Below are 19,246 nucleotides of genomic sequence, written 5' to 3' on the forward strand. Positions count from 1 at the left end.
GTTGTAAATAATTTTGTCCACCCTAAGCGTGGAAGGGTATACTCAGATGTGAGTCCCTTGCTCAATGCACCATCAGGATTCAAGCAAGCCGGGCCGAAGACGCCTGAAATGGCAGAAACCGGTCCCCGGAAGCTTGTTTCCTTCCCAGTGTAAGAATTGGCTTTTGTAGTCTGGTCTGCCCTGTTCCCATGATGCACTGGGCCAGGGACAGACTAATTTGCATACAGCCGGGTTCTGAAACTGGGATGGTGCAATGAGCTAAAAAACGGTGTTGGATCTAGCCCTGATCTCTTGACTGGGTGAGAGTACTCTGCTTAATTCAGAGACTCTGTCCATCACCACCCCTTGTTGTAAATAATTTTGTCCACCCTAAGCGTGGAAGGGTATACTCAGATGTGAGTCCCTTGCTCAATGCACCATCAGGATTCAAGCAAGCCGGGCCGAAGACGCCTGAAATGGCAGAAACCGGTCCCCGGAAGCTTGTTTCCTTCCCAGTGTAAGAATTGGCTTTTGTAGTCTGGTCTGCCCTGTTCCCATGATGCACTGGGCCAGGGACAGACTAATTTGCATACAGCCGGGTTCTGAAACTGGGATGGTGCAATGAGCTAAAAAACGGTGTTGGATCTAGCCCTGATCTCTTGACTGGGTGAGAGTACTCTGCTTAATTCAGAGACTCTGTCCATCACCACCCCTTGTTGTAAATAATTTTGTCCACCCTAAGCGTGGAAGGGTATACTCAGATGTGAGTCCCTTGCTCAATGCACCATCAGGATTCAAGCAAGCCGGGCCGAAGACGCCTGAAATGGCAGAAACCGGTCCCCGGAAGCTTGTTTCCTTCCCAGTGTAAGAATTGGCTTTTGTAGTCTGGTCTGCCCTGTTCCCATGATGCACTGGGCCAGGGACAGACTAATTTGCATACAGCCGGGTTCTGAAACTGGGATGGTGCAATGAGCTAAAAAACGGTGTTGGATCTAGCCCTGATCTCTTGACTGGGTGAGAGTACTCTGCTTAATTCAGAGACTCTGTCCATCACCACCCCTTGTTGTAAATAATTTTGTCCACCCTAAGCGTGGAAGGGTATACTCAGATGTGAGTCCCTTGCTCAATGCACCATCAGGATTCAAGCAAGCCGGGCCGAAGACGCCTGAAATGGCAGAAACCGGTCCCCGGAAGCTTGTTTCCTTCCCAGTGTAAGAATTGGCTTTTGTAGTCTGGTCTGCCCTGTTCCCATGATGCACTGGGCCAGGGACAGACTAATTTGCATACAGCCGGGTTCTGAAACTGGGATGGTGCAATGAGCTAAAAAACGGTGTTGGATCTAGCCCTGATCTCTTGACTGGGTGAGAGTACTCTGCTTAATTCAGAGACTCTGTCCATCACCACCCCTTGTTGTAAATAATTTTGTCCACCCTAAGCGTGGAAGGGTATACTCAGATGTGAGTCCCTTGCTCAATGCACCATCAGGATTCAAGCAAGCCGGGCCGAAGACGCCTGAAATGGCAGAAACCGGTCCCCGGAAGCTTGTTTCCTTCCCAGTGTAAGAATTGGCTTTTGTAGTCTGGTCTGCCCTGTTCCCATGATGCACTGGGCCAGGGACAGACTAATTTGCATACAGCCGGGTTCTGAAACTGGGATGGTGCAATGAGCTAAAAAACGGTGTTGGATCTAGCCCTGATCTCTTGACTGGGTGAGAGTACTCTGCTTAATTCAGAGACTCTGTCCATCACCACCCCTTGTTGTAAATAATTTTGTCCACCCTAAGCGTGGAAGGGTATACTCAGATGTGAGTCCCTTGCTCAATGCACCATCAGGATTCAAGCAAGCCGGGCCGAAGACGCCTGAAATGGCAGAAACCGGTCCCCGGAAGCTTGTTTCCTTCCCAGTGTAAGAATTGGCTTTTGTAGTCTGGTCTGCCCTGTTCCCATGATGCACTGGGCCAGGGACAGACTAATTTGCATACAGCCGGGTTCTGAAACTGGGATGGTGCAATGAGCTAAAAAACGGTGTTGGATCTAGCCCTGATCTCTTGACTGGGTGAGAGTACTCTGCTTAATTCAGAGACTCTGTCCATCACCACCCCTTGTTGTAAATAATTTTGTCCACCCTAAGCGTGGAAGGGTATACTCAGATGTGAGTCCCTTGCTCAATGCACCATCAGGATTCAAGCAAGCCGGGCCGAAGACGCCTGAAATGGCAGAAACCGGTCCCCGGAAGCTTGTTTCCTTCCCAGTGTAAGAATTGGCTTTTGTAGTCTGGTCTGCCCTGTTCCCATGATGCACTGGGCCAGGGACAGACTAATTTGCATACAGCCGGGTTCTGAAACTGGGATGGTGCAATGAGCTAAAAAACGGTGTTGGATCTAGCCCTGATCTCTTGACTGGGTGAGAGTACTCTGCTTAATTCAGAGACTCTGTCCATCACCACCCCTTGTTGTAAATAATTTTGTCCACCCTAAGCGTGGAAGGGTATACTCAGATGTGAGTCCCTTGCTCAATGCACCATCAGGATTCAAGCAAGCCGGGCCGAAGACGCCTGAAATGGCAGAAACCGGTCCCCGGAAGCTTGTTTCCTTCCCAGTGTAAGAATTGGCTTTTGTAGTCTGGTCTGCCCTGTTCCCATGATGCACTGGGCCAGGGACAGACTAATTTGCATACAGCCGGGTTCTGAAACTGGGATGGTGCAATGAGCTAAAAAACGGTGTTGGATCTAGCCCTGATCTCTTGACTGGGTGAGAGTACTCTGCTTAATTCAGAGACTCTGTCCATCACCACCCCTTGTTGTAAATAATTTTGTCCACCCTAAGCGTGGAAGGGTATACTCAGATGTGAGTCCCTTGCTCATTGCACCATCAGGATTCAAGCAAGCCGGGCCGAAGACGCCTGAAATGGCAGAAACCGGTCCCCGGAAGCTTGTTTCCTTCCCAGTGTAAGAATTGGCTTTTGTAGTCTGGTCTGCCCTGTTCCCATGATGCACTGGGCCAGGGACAGACTAATTTGCATACAGCCGGGTTCTGAAACTGGGATGGTGCAATGAGCTAAAAAACGGTGTTGGATCTAGCCCTGATCTCTTGACTGGGTGAGAGTACTCTGCTTAATTCAGAGACTCTGTCCATCACCACCCCTTGTTGTAAATAATTTTGTCCACCCTAAGCGTGGAAGGGTATACTCAGATGTGAGTCCCTTGCTCAATGCACCATCAGGATTCAAGCAAGCCGGGCCGAAGACGCCTGAAATGGCAGAAACCGGTCCCCGGAAGCTTGTTTCCTTCCCAGTGTAAGAATTGGCTTTTGTAGTCTGGTCTGCCCTGTTCCCATGATGCACTGGGCCAGGGACAGACTAATTTGCATACAGCCGGGTTCTGAAACTGGGATGGTGCAATGAGCTAAAAAACGGTGTTGGATCTAGCCCTGATCTCTTGACTGGGTGAGAGTACTCTGCTTAATTCAGAGACTCTGTCCATCACCACCCCTTGTTGTAAATAATTTTGTCCACCCTAAGCGTGGAAGGGTATACTCAGATGTGAGTCCCTTGCTCAATGCACCATCAGGATTCAAGCAAGCCGGGCCGAAGACGCCTGAAATGGCAGAAACCGGTCCCCGGAAGCTTGTTTCCTTCCCAGTGTAAGAATTGGCTTTTGTAGTCTGGTCTGCCCTGTTCCCATGATGCACTGGGCCAGGGACAGACTAATTTGCATACAGCCGGGTTCTGAAACTGGGATGGTGCAATGAGCTAAAAAACGGTGTTGGATCTAGCCCTGATCTCTTGACTGGGTGAGAGTACTCTGCTTAATTCAGAGACTCTGTCCATCACCACCCCTTGTTGTAAATAATTTTGTCCACCCTAAGCGTGGAAGGGTATACTCAGATGTGAGTCCCTTGCTCAATGCACCATCAGGATTCAAGCAAGCCGGGCCGAAGACGCCTGAAATGGCAGAAACCGGTCCCCGGAAGCTTGTTTCCTTCCCAGTGTAAGAATTGGCTTTTGTAGTCTGGTCTGCCCTGTTCCCATGATGCACTGGGCCAGGGACAGACTAATTTGCATACAGCCGGGTTCTGAAACTGGGATGGTGCAATGAGCTAAAAAACGGTGTTGGATCTAGCCCTGATCTCTTGACTGGGTGAGAGTACTCTGCTTAATTCAGAGACTCTGTCCATCACCACCCCTTGTTGTAAATAATTTTGTCCACCCTAAGCGTGGAAGGGTATACTCAGATGTGAGTCCCTTGCTCAATGCACCATCAGGATTCAAGCAAGCCGGGCCGAAGACGCCTGAAATGGCAGAAACCGGTCCCCGGAAGCTTGTTTCCTTCCCAGTGTAAGAATTGGCTTTTGTAGTCTGGTCTGCCCTGTTCCCATGATGCCCTGGGCCAGGGACAGACTAATTTGCATACAGCCGGGTTCTGAAACTGGGATGGTGCAATGAGCTAAAAAACGGTGTTGGATCTAGCCCTGATCTCTTGACTGGGTGAGAGTACTCTGCTTAATTCAGAGACTCTGTCCATCACCACCCCTTGTTGTAAATAATTTTGTCCACCCTAAGCGTGGAAGGGTATACTCAGATGTGAGTCCCTTGCTCAATGCACCATCAGGATTCAAGCAAGCCGGGCCGAAGACGCCTGAAATGGCAGAAACCGGTCCCCGGAAGCTTGTTTCCTTCCCAGTGTAAGAATTGGCTTTTGTAGTCTGGTCTGCCCTGTTCCCATGATGCACTGGGCCAGGGACAGACTAATTTGCATACAGCCGGGTTCTGAAACTGGGATGGTGCAATGAGCTAAAAAACGGTGTTGGATCTAGCCCTGATCTCTTGACTGGGTGAGAGTACTCTGCTTAATTCAGAGACTCTGTCCATCACCACCCCTTGTTGTAAATAATTTTGTCCACCCTAAGCGTGGAAGGGTATACACAGATGTGAGTCCCTTGCTCAATGCACCATCAGGATTCAAGCAAGCCGGGCCGAAGACGCCTGAAATGGCAGAAACCGGTCCCCGGAAGCTTGTTTCCTTCCCAGTGTAAGAATTGGCTTTTGTAGTCTGGTCTGCCCTGTTCCCATGATGCACTAGGCCAGGGACAGACTAATTTGCATACAGCCGGGTTCTGAAACTGGGATGGTGCAATGAGCTAAAAAACGGTGTTGGATCTAGCCCTGATCTCTTGACTGGGTGAGAGTACTCTGCTTAATTCAGAGACTCTGTCCATCACCACCCCTTGTTGTAAATAATTTTGTCCACCCTAAGCGTGGAAGTGTATACTCAGATGTGAGTCCCTTGCTCAATGCACCATCAGGATTCAAGCAAGCCGGGCCGAAGACGCCTGAAATGGCAGAAACCGGTCCCCGGAAGCTTGTTTCCTTCCCAGTGTAAGAATTGGCTTTTGTAGTCTGGTCTGCCCTGTTCCCATGATGCACTGGGCCAGGGACAGACTAATTTGCATACAGCCGGGTTCTGAAACTGGGATGGTGCAATGAGCTAAAAAACGGTGTTGGATCTAGCCCTGATCTCTTGACTGGGTGAGAGTACTCTGCTTAATTCAGAGACTCTGTCCATCACCACCCCTTGTTGTAAATAATTTTGTCCACCCTAAGCGTGGAAGGGTATACTCAGATGTGAGTCCCTTGCTCAATGCACCATCAGGATTCAAGCAAGCCGGGCCGAAGACGCCTGAAATGGCAGAAACCGGTCCCCGGAAGCTTGTTTCCTTCCCAGTGTAAGAATTGGCTTTTGTAGTCTGGTCTGCCCTGTTCCCATGATGCACTGGGCCAGGGACAGACTAATTTGCATACAGCCGGGTTCTGAAACTGGGATGGTGCAATGAGCTAAAAAACGGTGTTGGATCTAGCCCTGATCTCTTGACTGGGTGAGAGTACTCTGCTTAATTCAGAGACTCTGTCCATCACCACCCCTTGTTGTAAATAATTTTGTCCACCCTAAGCGTGGAAGGGTATACTCAGATGTGAGTCCCTTGCTCAATGCACCATCAGGATTCAAGCAAGCCGGGCCGAAGATGCCTGAAATGGCAGAAACCGGTCCCCGGAAGCTTGTTTCCTTCCCAGTGTAAGAATTGGCTTTTGTAGTCTGGTCTGCCCTGTTCCCATGATGCACTGGGCCAGGGACAGACTAATTTGCATACAGCCGGGTTCTGAAACTGGGATGGTGCAATGAGCTAAAAAACGGTGTTGGATCTAGCCCTGATCTCTTGACTGGGTGAGAGTACTCTGCTTAATTCAGAGACTCTGTCCATCACCACCCCTTGTTGTAAATAATTTTGTCCACCCTAAGCGTGGAAGGGTATACTCAGATGTGAGTCCCTTGCTCAATGCACCATCAGGATTCAAGCAAGCCGGGCCGAAGACGCCTGAAATGGCAGAAACCGGTCCCCGGAAGCTTGTTTCCTTCCCAGTGTAAGAATTGGCTTTTGTAGTCTGGTCTGCCCTGTTCCCATGATGCACTGGGCCAGGGACAGACTAATTTGCATACAGCCGGGTTCTGAAACTGGGATGGTGCAATGAGCTAAAAAACGGTGTTGGATCTAGCCCTGATCTCTTGACTGGGTGAGAGTACTCTGCTTAATTCAGAGACTCTGTCCATCACCACCCCTTGTTGTAAATAATTTTGTCCACCCTAAGCGTGGAAGGGTATACTCAGATGTGAGTCCCTTGCTCAATGCACCATCAGGATTCAAGCAAGCCGGGCCGAAGACGCCTGAAATGGCAGAAACCGGTCCCCGGAAGCTTGTTTCCTTCCCAGTGTAAGAATTGGCTTTTGTAGTCTGGTCTGCCCTGTTCCCATGATGCACTGGGCCAGGGACAGACTAATTTGCATACAGCCGGGTTCTGAAACTGGGATGGTGCAATGAGCTAAAAAACGGTGTTGGATCTAGCCCTGATCTCTTGACTGGGTGAGAGTACTCTGCTTAATTCAGAGACTCTGTCCATCACCACCCCTTGTTGTAAATAATGGAGTATATTAGGCAGCACGATATTTTTGCCCTCCAGGAAACCTGGGATATTTCGCCCAGTTTTTTATTGGACAGTTACCTTAGTTTTTCCACTCCAGCTGTTCTTGGGACAGCGGGAAGACCCAAAGGGGGTTTTCTTGTCCTTTTGTCGCTTAATTTGGCAGGTGTTTTTGAAAAACTCGAAACTGATTCAAAGAACTTCCTAATAATAGAATGGATTGTCTCTGATCAGCAGAAATTTTTACTAATTAATTTTTATAACTCCAGGGATGGCTCATTGCAAAACGAGCACCTTAGTGCATTGGATCTTTGTTTGTCAGCCTACAATCAGGAGCAGTCCTCCGCCCCAGAGGTGGTACTTCTGGGAGATTTTAATATACACCCTTGTTCGTGGGACTGTTATAGTGACGAGCATGGAGGGTCACCCGGCGAGGGGGTTCCCCATTTTGAGCACAGCAAAGAGGGAGAGGCCCTTGAGGCCCTCCTCTCCAATATGAATTTATTTGAACCAGGTATTGGTGAGGGAGAGGAGAGAGCCCCTACCTTTATAGGGGTTGGTGCAAACTCCGTTATCGATTATATCTTTTTATCCCCTGCTGTTCTGGCCAAAACAATAGCCTATAGAGTAGTTACTTCAACTTTCAGCGACCACAACCCGGTTTTGCTGGAGGTCGATCTTGATGTCCTTAGGGAGCAAAATGATTTAACAAGGGGGAGGGCGCCTAGGTACCTATCGACCACTGACCAGGGGAGACGGATCAAATGGAATAGGGTCGTCCCAGAAGCTTTCTTCAAGGACCTCGCAACTAAAACAGAGGCCAACTTGGCTATCTGCTTGGACGAAAGTGCTGCAGGAGCCCACGTTGTGGAAGCTTATGAAGCGGTGTGCAAGCAGATCGCCAGAGATTTAGAGGTTGGTGTTAGTACACAATCGAGGAGGCCCTTTAAATGGTGCGATAATGACTGTTCAAAGGCTCATGGCGCCTTACTCAAGACACTTAAAAACAGGCCTAGGAATAGACCCTAATAGCCCATCTCCGTAAGGAGTACAAAACTGCCATTGGCTCACGCAAACGTCACATTAAGGAGGAGGCTTGGGAAAATCTACAATCCGCTGATGTGATAAGGGACAGCAGGAAATTCTGGGCCATTATTAATCAGCCGTTCTTCTTGGAACAGGAGAACCTAGACACGATTGCATGATCCCTGATGATAGTTGGCTCCAACATTTTAACAGCATTTATGATATAGATCAGAGGGGATCCACGCCCACCCTCACAGCTACAGCACAGCATGCTATGCCGCTCAGGTTCGACTCGGCCGAGGTAGAAAGGGCGATCAGAGAGACAACTAGACATAAGGCTCCAGGCCCAGACGGGGTACCTGCAGATTTGTATATTATGTATCCACAGTTTTGGGCAAAGATTTTGACCAATGTGTTCAATGCGGTACCAACAGCTGGTTTTCCATCCTCTTGGTCCTCTTCTGTGATAGTCCCTATTTTTAAGAAGGGAAACAGAGGGGACCCCTCCTGTTATAGGCCGATCTCATTGCTGGACTCTGCCGTTAAAATCTTGGGCAGAGTCATTCTTCAGAGAGTGGGGGGTTGGCTTATGGACAGGGGGGTGCTCTAACCTCCAGTATGGTTTTAGAGAACATAGGGGAACCATGGACAAATGTTTAAATCTATACCTCCTCATAAGCAAATATGCAGTCGCCAGGGAGGGATTTTTATATTTGGGTTTTATGGACCTTTCTTCGGCATTTGATTTAGTTAACCGCTCAAAATTATGGTTTATTTTGCGTGAGATCGGTTTAGATGCATCTTTGGTTAATTTTTTAAGTGATGTTCATCAGAACCTCTGCCTCTGTTAGGGTTATGAGGGAAGGCCGGTGTACTGGGCAATTCAGCTCCAGAAGGGGGTCAGACAAGGCTGCATACTGGCCCCTCTTCTTTTTACGATCTACATTAACGCCCTTGAAAAATCTCTGGGCTTGGCTACACTGGACACTCTGCGTATAGGGGGTTTGGGTATCCCGGTCCTCCTGTACGCAGATGATGCCGTTCTACTTGTGCGCACGGGCCCGGGCTTACAGAGGCTGTTGGATCTCTTTGGCAGCTTCATGGAGGCCCTGGACTTGAAAGTTAACATCTCAAAATCCCATGTAATGGTGGCCGGCGCACGGAGTAAGAACATGAAGGTTAAAACCTTCAGGTGTAATGGCAAGGAACTGACGAGGGTGCCTTTCTTCTCCTACTTGGGAGACCTCTTTGATGAGAAGGGTAACTGAGGTCCCCAGATGAAGCTAAAGAGCAATGTAGTAGTAAGATCTACAACGGCTCTCCTGAATTTCACTAAGAGATTGGGAGCTAGACCCATTGAGGCCATGCTAAAGATCTATATATCCAAGTGCTTGGCTATCGCTTCCTATGGTGCGGCTATTTGGGGCTATGTAGCTCCGAACAAAATACAAATTGCCGAAAACAGGTTTCTTAGATCTCTCCTGTCACTACCGCAATCGTCTCCTACATTCTCAATACACTCTGAAGTAGGCCTGGGTTATGTTACGGATCATCTAAAAATGGCTCCGCTGATTTGTTGGGCAAAAACCTGGCTGAACAAAGAGATTACACATAACTACCTGTTCTTAAAGGATTGTGTAGCCCTTGAGAAGGCAGATAGGGTCCCATGGTTGGCGTATGTTAGAGCGGCATGCGCCAGGCTGGGTCGGCCAGAATTGTTTTCATCGCCCCAGGGCATCATGATGGGGGATATACGGTGGATTAAACACAATTTTCGTAATCTGTTGGAGGCGGAAAGGGAGGAACAGGAACTGAGTAAACCAGTGGCGAGAAGCATTTATTGTCTACCAATTTCCCCTTTTATTGAACCGTATCTGAAGTGTGTCACCAAGCCCTTCCACCGCTTCTTATTGGTCAGATTTCGGTTCAATCTTATTTACCTTACGTTGGGTACATTTTCTAAATGGGGGAAACCCGAAGATGCAGCCCCATATTCTTGGGATAATTTTTCCACACAGGACACACTTCATTTGGTAATGTTCTGTGAGCATTATTCAGACGCGCGTTAACATTTTTTAAATCCAATCTTGCGCGAGTCTGGATTTGTACAAGTAAGGCCTGCTCTCACATATTTACAAATGACTAGTTCTGTCAAGGTCATTTATAGCGTGGCCAGCTTTTTGGCGGCCGCGGCCCGGGTCAACAAAAGAAGACTCCTTCAAATTTAATTATCCAGTGGGTTCAAAAGGGGATCATGGTTTTATCTGGAATTACCCAATAATGTACTTTATATTAGATTCATTAACCGCTGGTTAAGGGCTTTTTATACTGTATAGGATGTATTTAATGAATTTCAGACAGTGTACATATGAATTGTAATAATCGAATGCTTATTGTATTCTTTTATATTTTTTAATGCCTGGAGTTCCATGTTCCTTGTATTGTCTTTTATGATTTTAATTAATCGAAATAAAGAATTTTTGACTGACTGACTGACTGATACCGATGTTGCAGCCTCGGTCCTGGGTTTCAGTCAGAATTACCCTTAGGCTTTTGGGCCTCAAGGCCTCCTGCAACCTGCTGGTGGATCATGCCAGGTGGCACATGAAGGCTCTGCAGTGGGACCTGAAGTTCCAGTGGACACAGCATCAGGGAAATCTTTGCGATTGCATCCAGATCTCGGAGGGCACTGCACACCAATTGCAGTGGTGACTAACAGGATTGGGTCAACGGCAGATCCCTCTCCCTTCCCCAATAAGATTTCACAGTGGTGACAGATGCTTCACTTCTGGGATGGGGATTGTCACATGGTAGAGGTGGAGATCAAAGTCCTCTGGTTTCCAGCGGAGTCCGGGCTTCACACCAACCTTCTGGAGCTCCGGGCAATTCATCTTGAGCTGAAGGCATTTCTTCCCTCTGTCCGGGGAAGAGTAGTGCAGGTATTCAAGGACAACACCACTGCCATGTGGTACTGCAATAAACAGGGCGGGTAGGGTTGTGGACCCTATGTCAAGAGACTCTTCGCCTTTGGATGTGTCTGGTACGTCAGGGTATGTCCCTGGTGGGTTAACACCTGGCAGGTTCTCTGAACGCCAGGGCGGACAAACTCAGCAGCCGGTGCATGATGGATCACAAATGGTATCTTCACTCGGAGGTGGTGCAAGGTCTCTTTCAGCGTGGGGAGAGCCTTGGTTAGATCTAGTCGCCACCGAAGAGAACATGCAATGTCAGCAGTCTGCGCGTTGGAATTTCCAAGGCAACACTCGCTAGGCGACGCTTTTCGTCACGAGTGGAGTTGCGGTCTACTATACGCCTTTCCACCTATACCACTTCTGCCCAGAGTGCTGAAGAAGATCAAGCACAACTGGGTCCAAGTCATTCTTGTGGCTCAGGACTGGGCACGAAGAGTCTGGTATCCCGAGCTCTTGAATCTGGCCATCGATCCTCCTATCAGACTGCCTCTGGGGAAGATCTTCTGTCGCAGCAGCAGGGGACGGTCCCCGACCCTAACCTGTCCAGCCTCCACCTCCTTGCCTGTCGATTGAGCAGCGACAGTTGACAGCGTTCGACCTTCATCCCGAAGTCTGTAACGTTATCTTGGCAGACAGATGTCCCTCCACCAAAATGGTATACGCCTGTAGATGGAACAGATTTGTGGCATTGTGCCCAGCTAAGTCTGTGGATCCCCTTTCTGCCCCTCTTTCAGAGGTTCTCCTCTTCATTCTTTCTTTGGCCCAGCAGGGCTAAGCTCTTTCGGCCTATCTTCACCTTCCAAATCAACCGTCTCTTTTCAAGTCCCCTATTGTAAATCGTTTACTTAAGGGCATTACTCACATGTTTCCTCCTATTCCTTTCATAATGCCCCAGCGGGAATCTTGTTCTGACCTACCTTATGTGCCCTCCTTTCGAGACATTACATAACTGTCCTCTCAGACTTTTGACACTTAAAACTACTTTTTTGGTTGCCATCACTTCTGCTCGCAGAGTGAGTGAGCTTCAGGCTCTTTCTTCCAAACCTCCTCTCCTGGCTGTTCATCCGGACAAGGTTGTCCTTCGCACTAGGCCTTCCTTTCTTCCCAAAGTGGTTACCTCTTTCCATATCGGTCAGACCATCACTTTGCCCACCTTCTTCCTGCCCCCACAGCCTTCTAAAGAGGAGGTAAGGCTCCACCATCTGGATCCAAAACTTGTGCTTTCATTCTATCTGGATCGCACAAAACACTTCCGGGTGGGTGATCAGCTCTTTGTTGGCTATGTGGGCGCCAAGAAAGGTTGGGCTGTGCAAAAGCGGATCATCTCTCGATTGGTCGTTCTCTGCATCAAGATTTGTTATTACTTAGCGAAAAAGGAACCTCTGGTAGAGCTGCACTCCCATTCAACCAGGGCGACGGCAGCCATTACTGCTTTGGGATGTGGAGTCCCCCTTCATGACATCTGCCAGCCAGCCACGTGGGCTTCATTGCACACGTTCACCAAACATTACTGCTTGGACAGCCAAGTCTGGAGAGACGGCTTCTTTGGCCGTTCAGTTCTCCAGGACTTTCTGGCATGAACTTAGTTTGCAGAGTCACCTCCGGGGCTGGTATTGCTGGAGTATCTATTGTAACGTAAGAAATCTATAACTAATAGTCTCTTTCAGATGAACAAGTTACTTACCTTCGGTAACGATATGTCTGTAAGAGACATATATTAGTTATAGGTTCCTTACCGCCCCACCCATCCTCTCCGTTCTGCGAACTGACTTCTAGGGTAAAGGACTCCCTTTCAGGGCCATAGTTTTGTGCACCAGTGGTCAGTGTCTTGCATGGTTCTGCGCTTCTGGCATGGAATGCCGTGTAAAGAACTGACGTCAGCGCGCAAGGGCAATGTCTAAGTAGATACCGTGACATCATCCCGGCGATGCCAACGATGAATGCGGAGTCGACCGACGCCACCTACCGACGTGCAGGGGTACTGCTACGAAAAAATTCTCCGGGTCCAGTCTGACGCCTGGGGATAATTCTAAGGTAAAGAATCTATAACAAATATATGTTTCTTACAGATATATTGTTACCGAAGGTAAGTGACTTGTTCAATAGGACAGATGACTTAAACCGAACAGGTAACTATGTGACAAGATTTAATTTGGTCCTGTGTACCGATGTTTTGTATAATGATGAGTACTTTATCTTGTGTCAACTCATCAGTGTCTTCATGTGGAGACTTTTTGCTTTTCTATTATCTGCAGTGCATCACTTCGGCCGTGCAGTCATTATGTTTGGGGTCCCTTATGTCTACACACAGAGCCGAATATTGAAGGTGAGTTGGCAGTAGCTTCCTTTGGCTTTCCTACACCCTTATGTTATCTCCAGGTTGATACACTTCTCTATTCCCCGTACAACTTTGAAGATGTAGAGAATTTATTTATATGCTTTTAGCATTTGGCACGAGAAATCAAACAATACTAATAAATACATAAACTGTTTAAAATACATGAAATACTTTTTTTAATGAACATTGAACATGAAGTAACACTGCGAGTGAGGTAAAGTGAAGTAGTAGTCGTTGGTATTTGTTTAACCAGTTCCTTCCTGAGCGTCTAGTGTGCCATTGAGATGGAAGTTTACAAAGAGAGCGTATCAGCCGTCACCTATACAGTTTTGTCAGTGCACCTGAATCTTAATCAATCTGAATTCTGGATTATAGCAGTTCTGTTATTACATGAGTGCAGTAATTCTGCACATATCTCATGGGTTTTCCTGTGACAGCACCTTGTTAATGCAGTATTGGCACTTTTCACAATTATTGCACTGTACCTCAATCCTTCATAAATCACCTGATGCAGTTCTAGAAATGCACAGCTGTCAGTACTCCTAAATCAGGACCTGGGGTACTCCACTCTATTGCTGCATTTGGGTGCACACAAAGCTTTGCCAAAGCCACCCATCTCATTGGTGACCTGCCTCTGTTCACTGGCTGGAAGGCATACAGACACCTCCCTTATCGCCTTCTCTCTTCTCTCGCTCGTGCTTCTGCCCTCCAAGCCTCTTTTCTTATTCCCGCGTATGTACTCTTCTCTTGATTAACTTCCTCTCTGGCTTCCTCTTTATTTTCATCAGTGTTCTCTTTCCTACCTCTTTTTTTCCTTTTCTGGAACACCTTCATAGCTCAATAACTCCAATCATTCTCTGCAGCATCCACTGCAATCCCAGTATTGCTAAAAACGTGCCCGTCCTGACAGTCACATTCCCTGTTGTTAAAATGCAGGCATGCGTATTTGGTTTTCTGCCTACCATTTAACTCTTTTCTCTATGGCCCAGGCTCGTTTGGAATACTTGAGAGACCAGTTTCAGATCCGAGAGAATGACTTCTTGACATTTGATGCCATGAGACATGCTGCACAGTGTGTGGGTAGAGCCATTCGTGGGAAAACGGATTACGGCCTAATGATCTTTGCAGATAAAGTAAGGAAACGTGTTAAAGGAATAACAAAGGCTGTTGCACAGACGGAAGAGTGTTGCTTCATTACATGTCTGCTGAATTGTGTGGTGTGTACAGATGTCTCTGAATCATAGTAGCGTGGGGGCAGCATCTACTGAGGGTTCCCCATTCTGTCACCACTGTGGTTTGGAGTGAAGATTTCAAAAGTGAAGTTTACTATTTCTGTTGACGTGGGCCTTGACTTCTCTCTAAAGGTATCCTCCATGGGACTCGGGAGTGTGGCATGGGTGGTAAAATGGTCACATTCTATGCCTTTTTATCTATGAACAAAAATTAATATGTCACGCACTGCCAAGGTGTTCCAAAAGTGTGATCTATGTCACGTGCTCCTGAGGTATCACTTTCCAATTCTATAAAGTGTTAAGTATGAATGATTCCAATGCTCGAAATGCATCGGGATTTTTGTTGAGAATTGATAAAACATTGATGGATTAACAGAATTGAGAATCTTCTGATGATGGCTCATTAATGAAAATAACGTGCCATAAACGTTTAATCTGCAACCGAATTCTTCGGATAGTTTAATTTTTGTTTTCTAACTATACATACCCCAATGGGCTTGATGGCTGTGCACTGAGGCACATCCCCTAATCAGGAGATGCATCTTGGAATCATTTTTATCTATTGAGACTATTGGAGGTTAGTCCAATCTCTTTGTTGAGTAGATGTGCTGGGTTTTCAGTATACATACTTGTGTATTTCTAGGCACTTTGTCAAGTAGGTTTCATGCAAACTTATTCTGTGTATCCTATTCCGGTTTTAGGGCTCCATCTTGAGGAATAGAAACAGAAAATCGTGCGTTCTTTTAGTACATACCTTCAGTAATCTGTTCTCATAACCTTTTTTTCTGTGTACTACACTACATATCTCCACCTCCGAAGCATGATGTGAAGCTTCCTTTTCTATTATAGAACTGTTTAATTTCGTTAAAAAACCCATAAGGGAGACAGAAAAGTTATTGACCTGTAATCCTGGTTTGTCATCTTGAGTATTTTCTCTGAATTATTAACTATATTGCCTGCTTCCCATGGACCTGAGCCTTATATTGTCTAGATTTCTATAGACCACAAAAAAGCGAGGGACGATGAGCTTATTCGGGTCCAGCATACATGCTCCTCTATGTGAATCAATAAAGAAAGGGTATGCACTTCCTATCAAAGAGACACAAGAGGGGGAACCCCATAGGTGTCCTACCCATGTCAATAGAGGTTGGAGGAATATGAATATTCAGAAACAAGAGCCCTCACCCATCTAATTGGGTGGCATGCTTCATCATCGGCCATCTCCTTTGGGCCAGCACTGCAATGGCCAACGCCCCCTTCAAGGGGGCTCTTGGCCGGGGATCTTTTTCAGATATTGGTAGCCATGATGAGCCTAGAGGGAGGGTGCTGGAAATGTAGATCGGTGAAGAAGGTGCAAAAAATCTAAAAATGACTAAGGGCCACCTAAAGAGTGATGGATCTTGTCATCTCTAAAAACAGCATAACACAGTGATGGGAATGGTGTCCTTTTTTGTTTCAAATGAAAAATTCAAAAGGGGGTCGATGTGTAATCTACCTGGGATCAGGATAATAGTCCAGTATATTAAGTGCCCAATCCAAACAACCACTCTACATTTGTGGTAAAAAAAAAGTACCTTATGTACATTATATGGGGACAGATCTGAACTGAAAGACAGAGTCGACATGGATATGCATTGTCAATATCATAATCACCACCAGATAGTGCAGGAGCAAATCAATTGGTGCATTATCCAAATTGTAAAGTGCCCCATGAAAAAGCTAACAATCAGCAAAAACAAGTGAGTCACAGTGAGCTACCCTTAACGGATATAAATGGACTCATAGGGTTTCATGTTTATTGGCCATGTAAGATTATCACAAGTTCCAATCACGGACTAAGCATAACATATATTAAACAAATATTGTGAAACAACACAGGTCAGTGATAGTCATTCTCTAGCTGGTATATATTACCCAGATGGGAGAGAATCAATGCACCTTCGATCTTTCAGAGACAAAAACATGCATTGTGCGGTAAATCTAATGGTGAAAAAGCAGCAAACTGAATCTTGGTCAAGGTAGAGCATCAGGATCTGCAAAAGTGTGATGCCGCTGTCAAGCAATAGTTGGAAAGATACTCACAGCGACCTACCCCACTCTGCAATCCTGGAGGTATCCAGTGTGGGGAGGCCGGGGACGGTACTTTGCTCCTGTGTCAATGGACAGGGTTACACGCATGCATATTTCTTGAACGTGTATCAAAACAAGGGAAGGACTAGATAGCCGCAGAGGCAGGGGCTGCCATATTAGGATAGACTAATATTTTACTTAACAGCCAGCAACTAGTGGGGTGTGAAAATAAAAACGGTTAGAAGGAATATCAAAAAGAGGCCAGAAAATGAAATGTCAAAATGTTGGCCTTTAATGAAAAATGCACCCTGCAGCACAGAAAGGCACAGCCGAAATCAGACAGAAAGTTGTGAAAAAGGCCGGCTAACTTATTTGAGAGAGTGGTGATGAAACCATGTCAAATGGTTTTGAGTGTCCAAACGGTTTTTTTATCACCTGAAAAAGATTTTCTTTCTCAAAATGTCCATGGGGAATCATCCTAGTGTGTTTATCGTTCTTGGATGGCAGAGAACTACTAATATTGTTATGTGCCCCAATGTACTCAAATCTAAGCCTAGGTAGCTACACAACTTTTTACCTACATTTGTCCTACATTGCTCTGCATAACGGTTCTAGCACTGACCTTTCACCCAGTTATATGTGGAATAAATGTCGATCAGTTACTTGGAAAATAGCCTCATTTATTATGCATGAGGATTCTTAGAAAAGTTCCTGTACATGCTTTACATAACATGATTAAAATACTCTATATAAAAGTCATGGTCATCTTCATCCTAGGGCGAAAGAACTACTTTGCATAATTGCAGGTATTGATTTAGGGTCATTTATATAATCGTACTCAACACATCGATTGTGTTAGGAACCCTGAGGCTATCTCTATGGTATAAAAGAACCATCCCAACACTAGATAGACAGAGGAGAAGCTTCCACGCTGACACAAGACGCTGAGCTCCCTGCACGTAGACGCTCCAGCACGCGGTGGTCTGAGATCCCTTGCGACATGACCAACTCGAGACCAAGACAGGGTCCTTCGTTCTGTCCCATCAGGTAATGGGGTTGGCTCTTTCCTAGGGGATTCTTGGCTTTACATCCACTTACATGCTAGGTACACTTAAGTACAATTAGGTAGAGGTAGGGTTTGCGTTGTAGGAGTACATGTGATTACCGTCATGTATATATATGCCTGCAAATATTCACTGTTCTAGAATCATGGTAGAATTCTACCTTTTATTTACTCAGTTGGTGCTTGTAATCTTATACATTTGTTTCTGTCAAATGATTGTCGCAGCAAACATGTTTTTATACTGGAATGACGATAGTTCAATAAATGCTTTTTGAAAACTTCCCCATCGTTTATTCTGTGTATCTCTGTGACACTAAGTGAGCATGATTGACTGAGCGAAAAGTACTGTACTGTTTCCAGGATCCCTGAAGAATCAAGGGTTGTCATGTTCGATAGTTGGCTGAAACTTTTCGCTCCTTGGTATAGTTAGGGGGCTTATGGTGGCATCGTGAGCTAGCTGGTCTAAAGACTGACATACCCTTTGTGGGTATCTGCAATCAGTCTGGACACCAATCCCTTAGTTTATGTTGTCTAAACGCGCAGATCCTATGTATTATTAGGAACTACACAATAATTTCAATTCAGATGCATGGTCTCTTGGGTAGGGTCTGCCGCTTCAGTACTCTTTGCAGGGTTACTAGATAATGTGACCATCTGTAACGTAACTGGTGCTCTTATAGAGAGCTCTTTTACCTTTGGGTCGAGTTTGCGCTATATAATACCCCCCCCCTCCCAAAATATTACATAGGGTATGGTTGATGTCTCAAAAGTTTGTACTTCTCTTGGTGGTTATTTTTTTTTTTTACATCTTATACCACTTTGATGTTCATTTATTCTGACCTTTGTTAGTCTGTTGGTCATGCCAATATATTTGCAACCACATGCGCAAGTTAACATATAGACTTAATTCTTTGTGTTAGTTAGTTTGATTAATTAGCGTCCATGTTTGCCTAGTGTTTAGCACTATCTCTTTCGTAGTTTTTGTGAGGGGGGAACACTGCCAGTACCACAAAGATAGTGGCCTGTAGGGGGAAGGTCCCACAAATTACGTTGATCTTTTCTGGGCGTGTTACATGGTCTGGTATGTACCAGTATGTCCTGTACATTGCTAGTCTGGCTGAAGGAAAAACAGGACAGTAGGATATATAGGGAGACTGTTTGAAGAATACCCCAATGTTTGCGAAGGATCTTTTAAACACAAGTCAAATTGGGCTTATAGGTTATAGCACAGGTACTTTTTTCATCTGGTTCTCTTGGTGTTGTTTCAAGAAGTGTTGTGCAGTTATCGTTCCTGGCCCTTTTTTACCAGCAGTATTCACCATGTGAGAGAATAGTTCCTCTCTTACAGATTGTTGGTCAGTGACCTGGCCTGGTTGTCAAAAGCTGTGATGGTCCTGTAATTGGAACAGAGCCCGCACAAATTGACTGAAGCGAAGGTTGTCCCTCAGGACCTTCGGGTGGTGGCTCTCGTATAGTAGCAAGCTGTTGCACTCGGTGTTTTTTTTTATATATTTAGTGGTAGAAAAGTTACTCGCACAGATACCTTCAGGACTGCAGAGTGGGGTAGGTCGTTGGCAGTGCCCCATGCTGGACAC

The 19,246-nt window shown here is 46.3% G+C and overlaps 1 protein-coding gene across 2 annotated transcripts in view; it reads left to right on the forward strand.

Annotated features, from left to right (window-relative positions):
- ERCC2 (ERCC excision repair 2, TFIIH core complex helicase subunit) overlaps positions 1-19,246 on the forward strand; it is a 1,411,027-nt gene that overhangs the window by 1,361,589 nt on the left and 30,192 nt on the right. For both annotated transcript variants that reach the window (XM_078660894.1, XM_078660895.1), the window contains 2 exons: positions 13,204-13,274; positions 14,276-14,419. In XM_078660894.1, coding sequence (XP_078517020.1) covers positions 13,204-13,274; positions 14,276-14,419 — 215 coding nt within the window. The remainder of the gene's footprint in view (positions 1-13,203; positions 13,275-14,275; positions 14,420-19,246) is intronic.

This window comes from Lissotriton helveticus, chromosome 9 (assembly GCF_964261635.1).
Source record: "Lissotriton helveticus chromosome 9, aLisHel1.1, whole genome shotgun sequence".
NCBI lineage: Eukaryota > Metazoa > Chordata > Amphibia > Caudata > Salamandridae > Lissotriton > Lissotriton helveticus.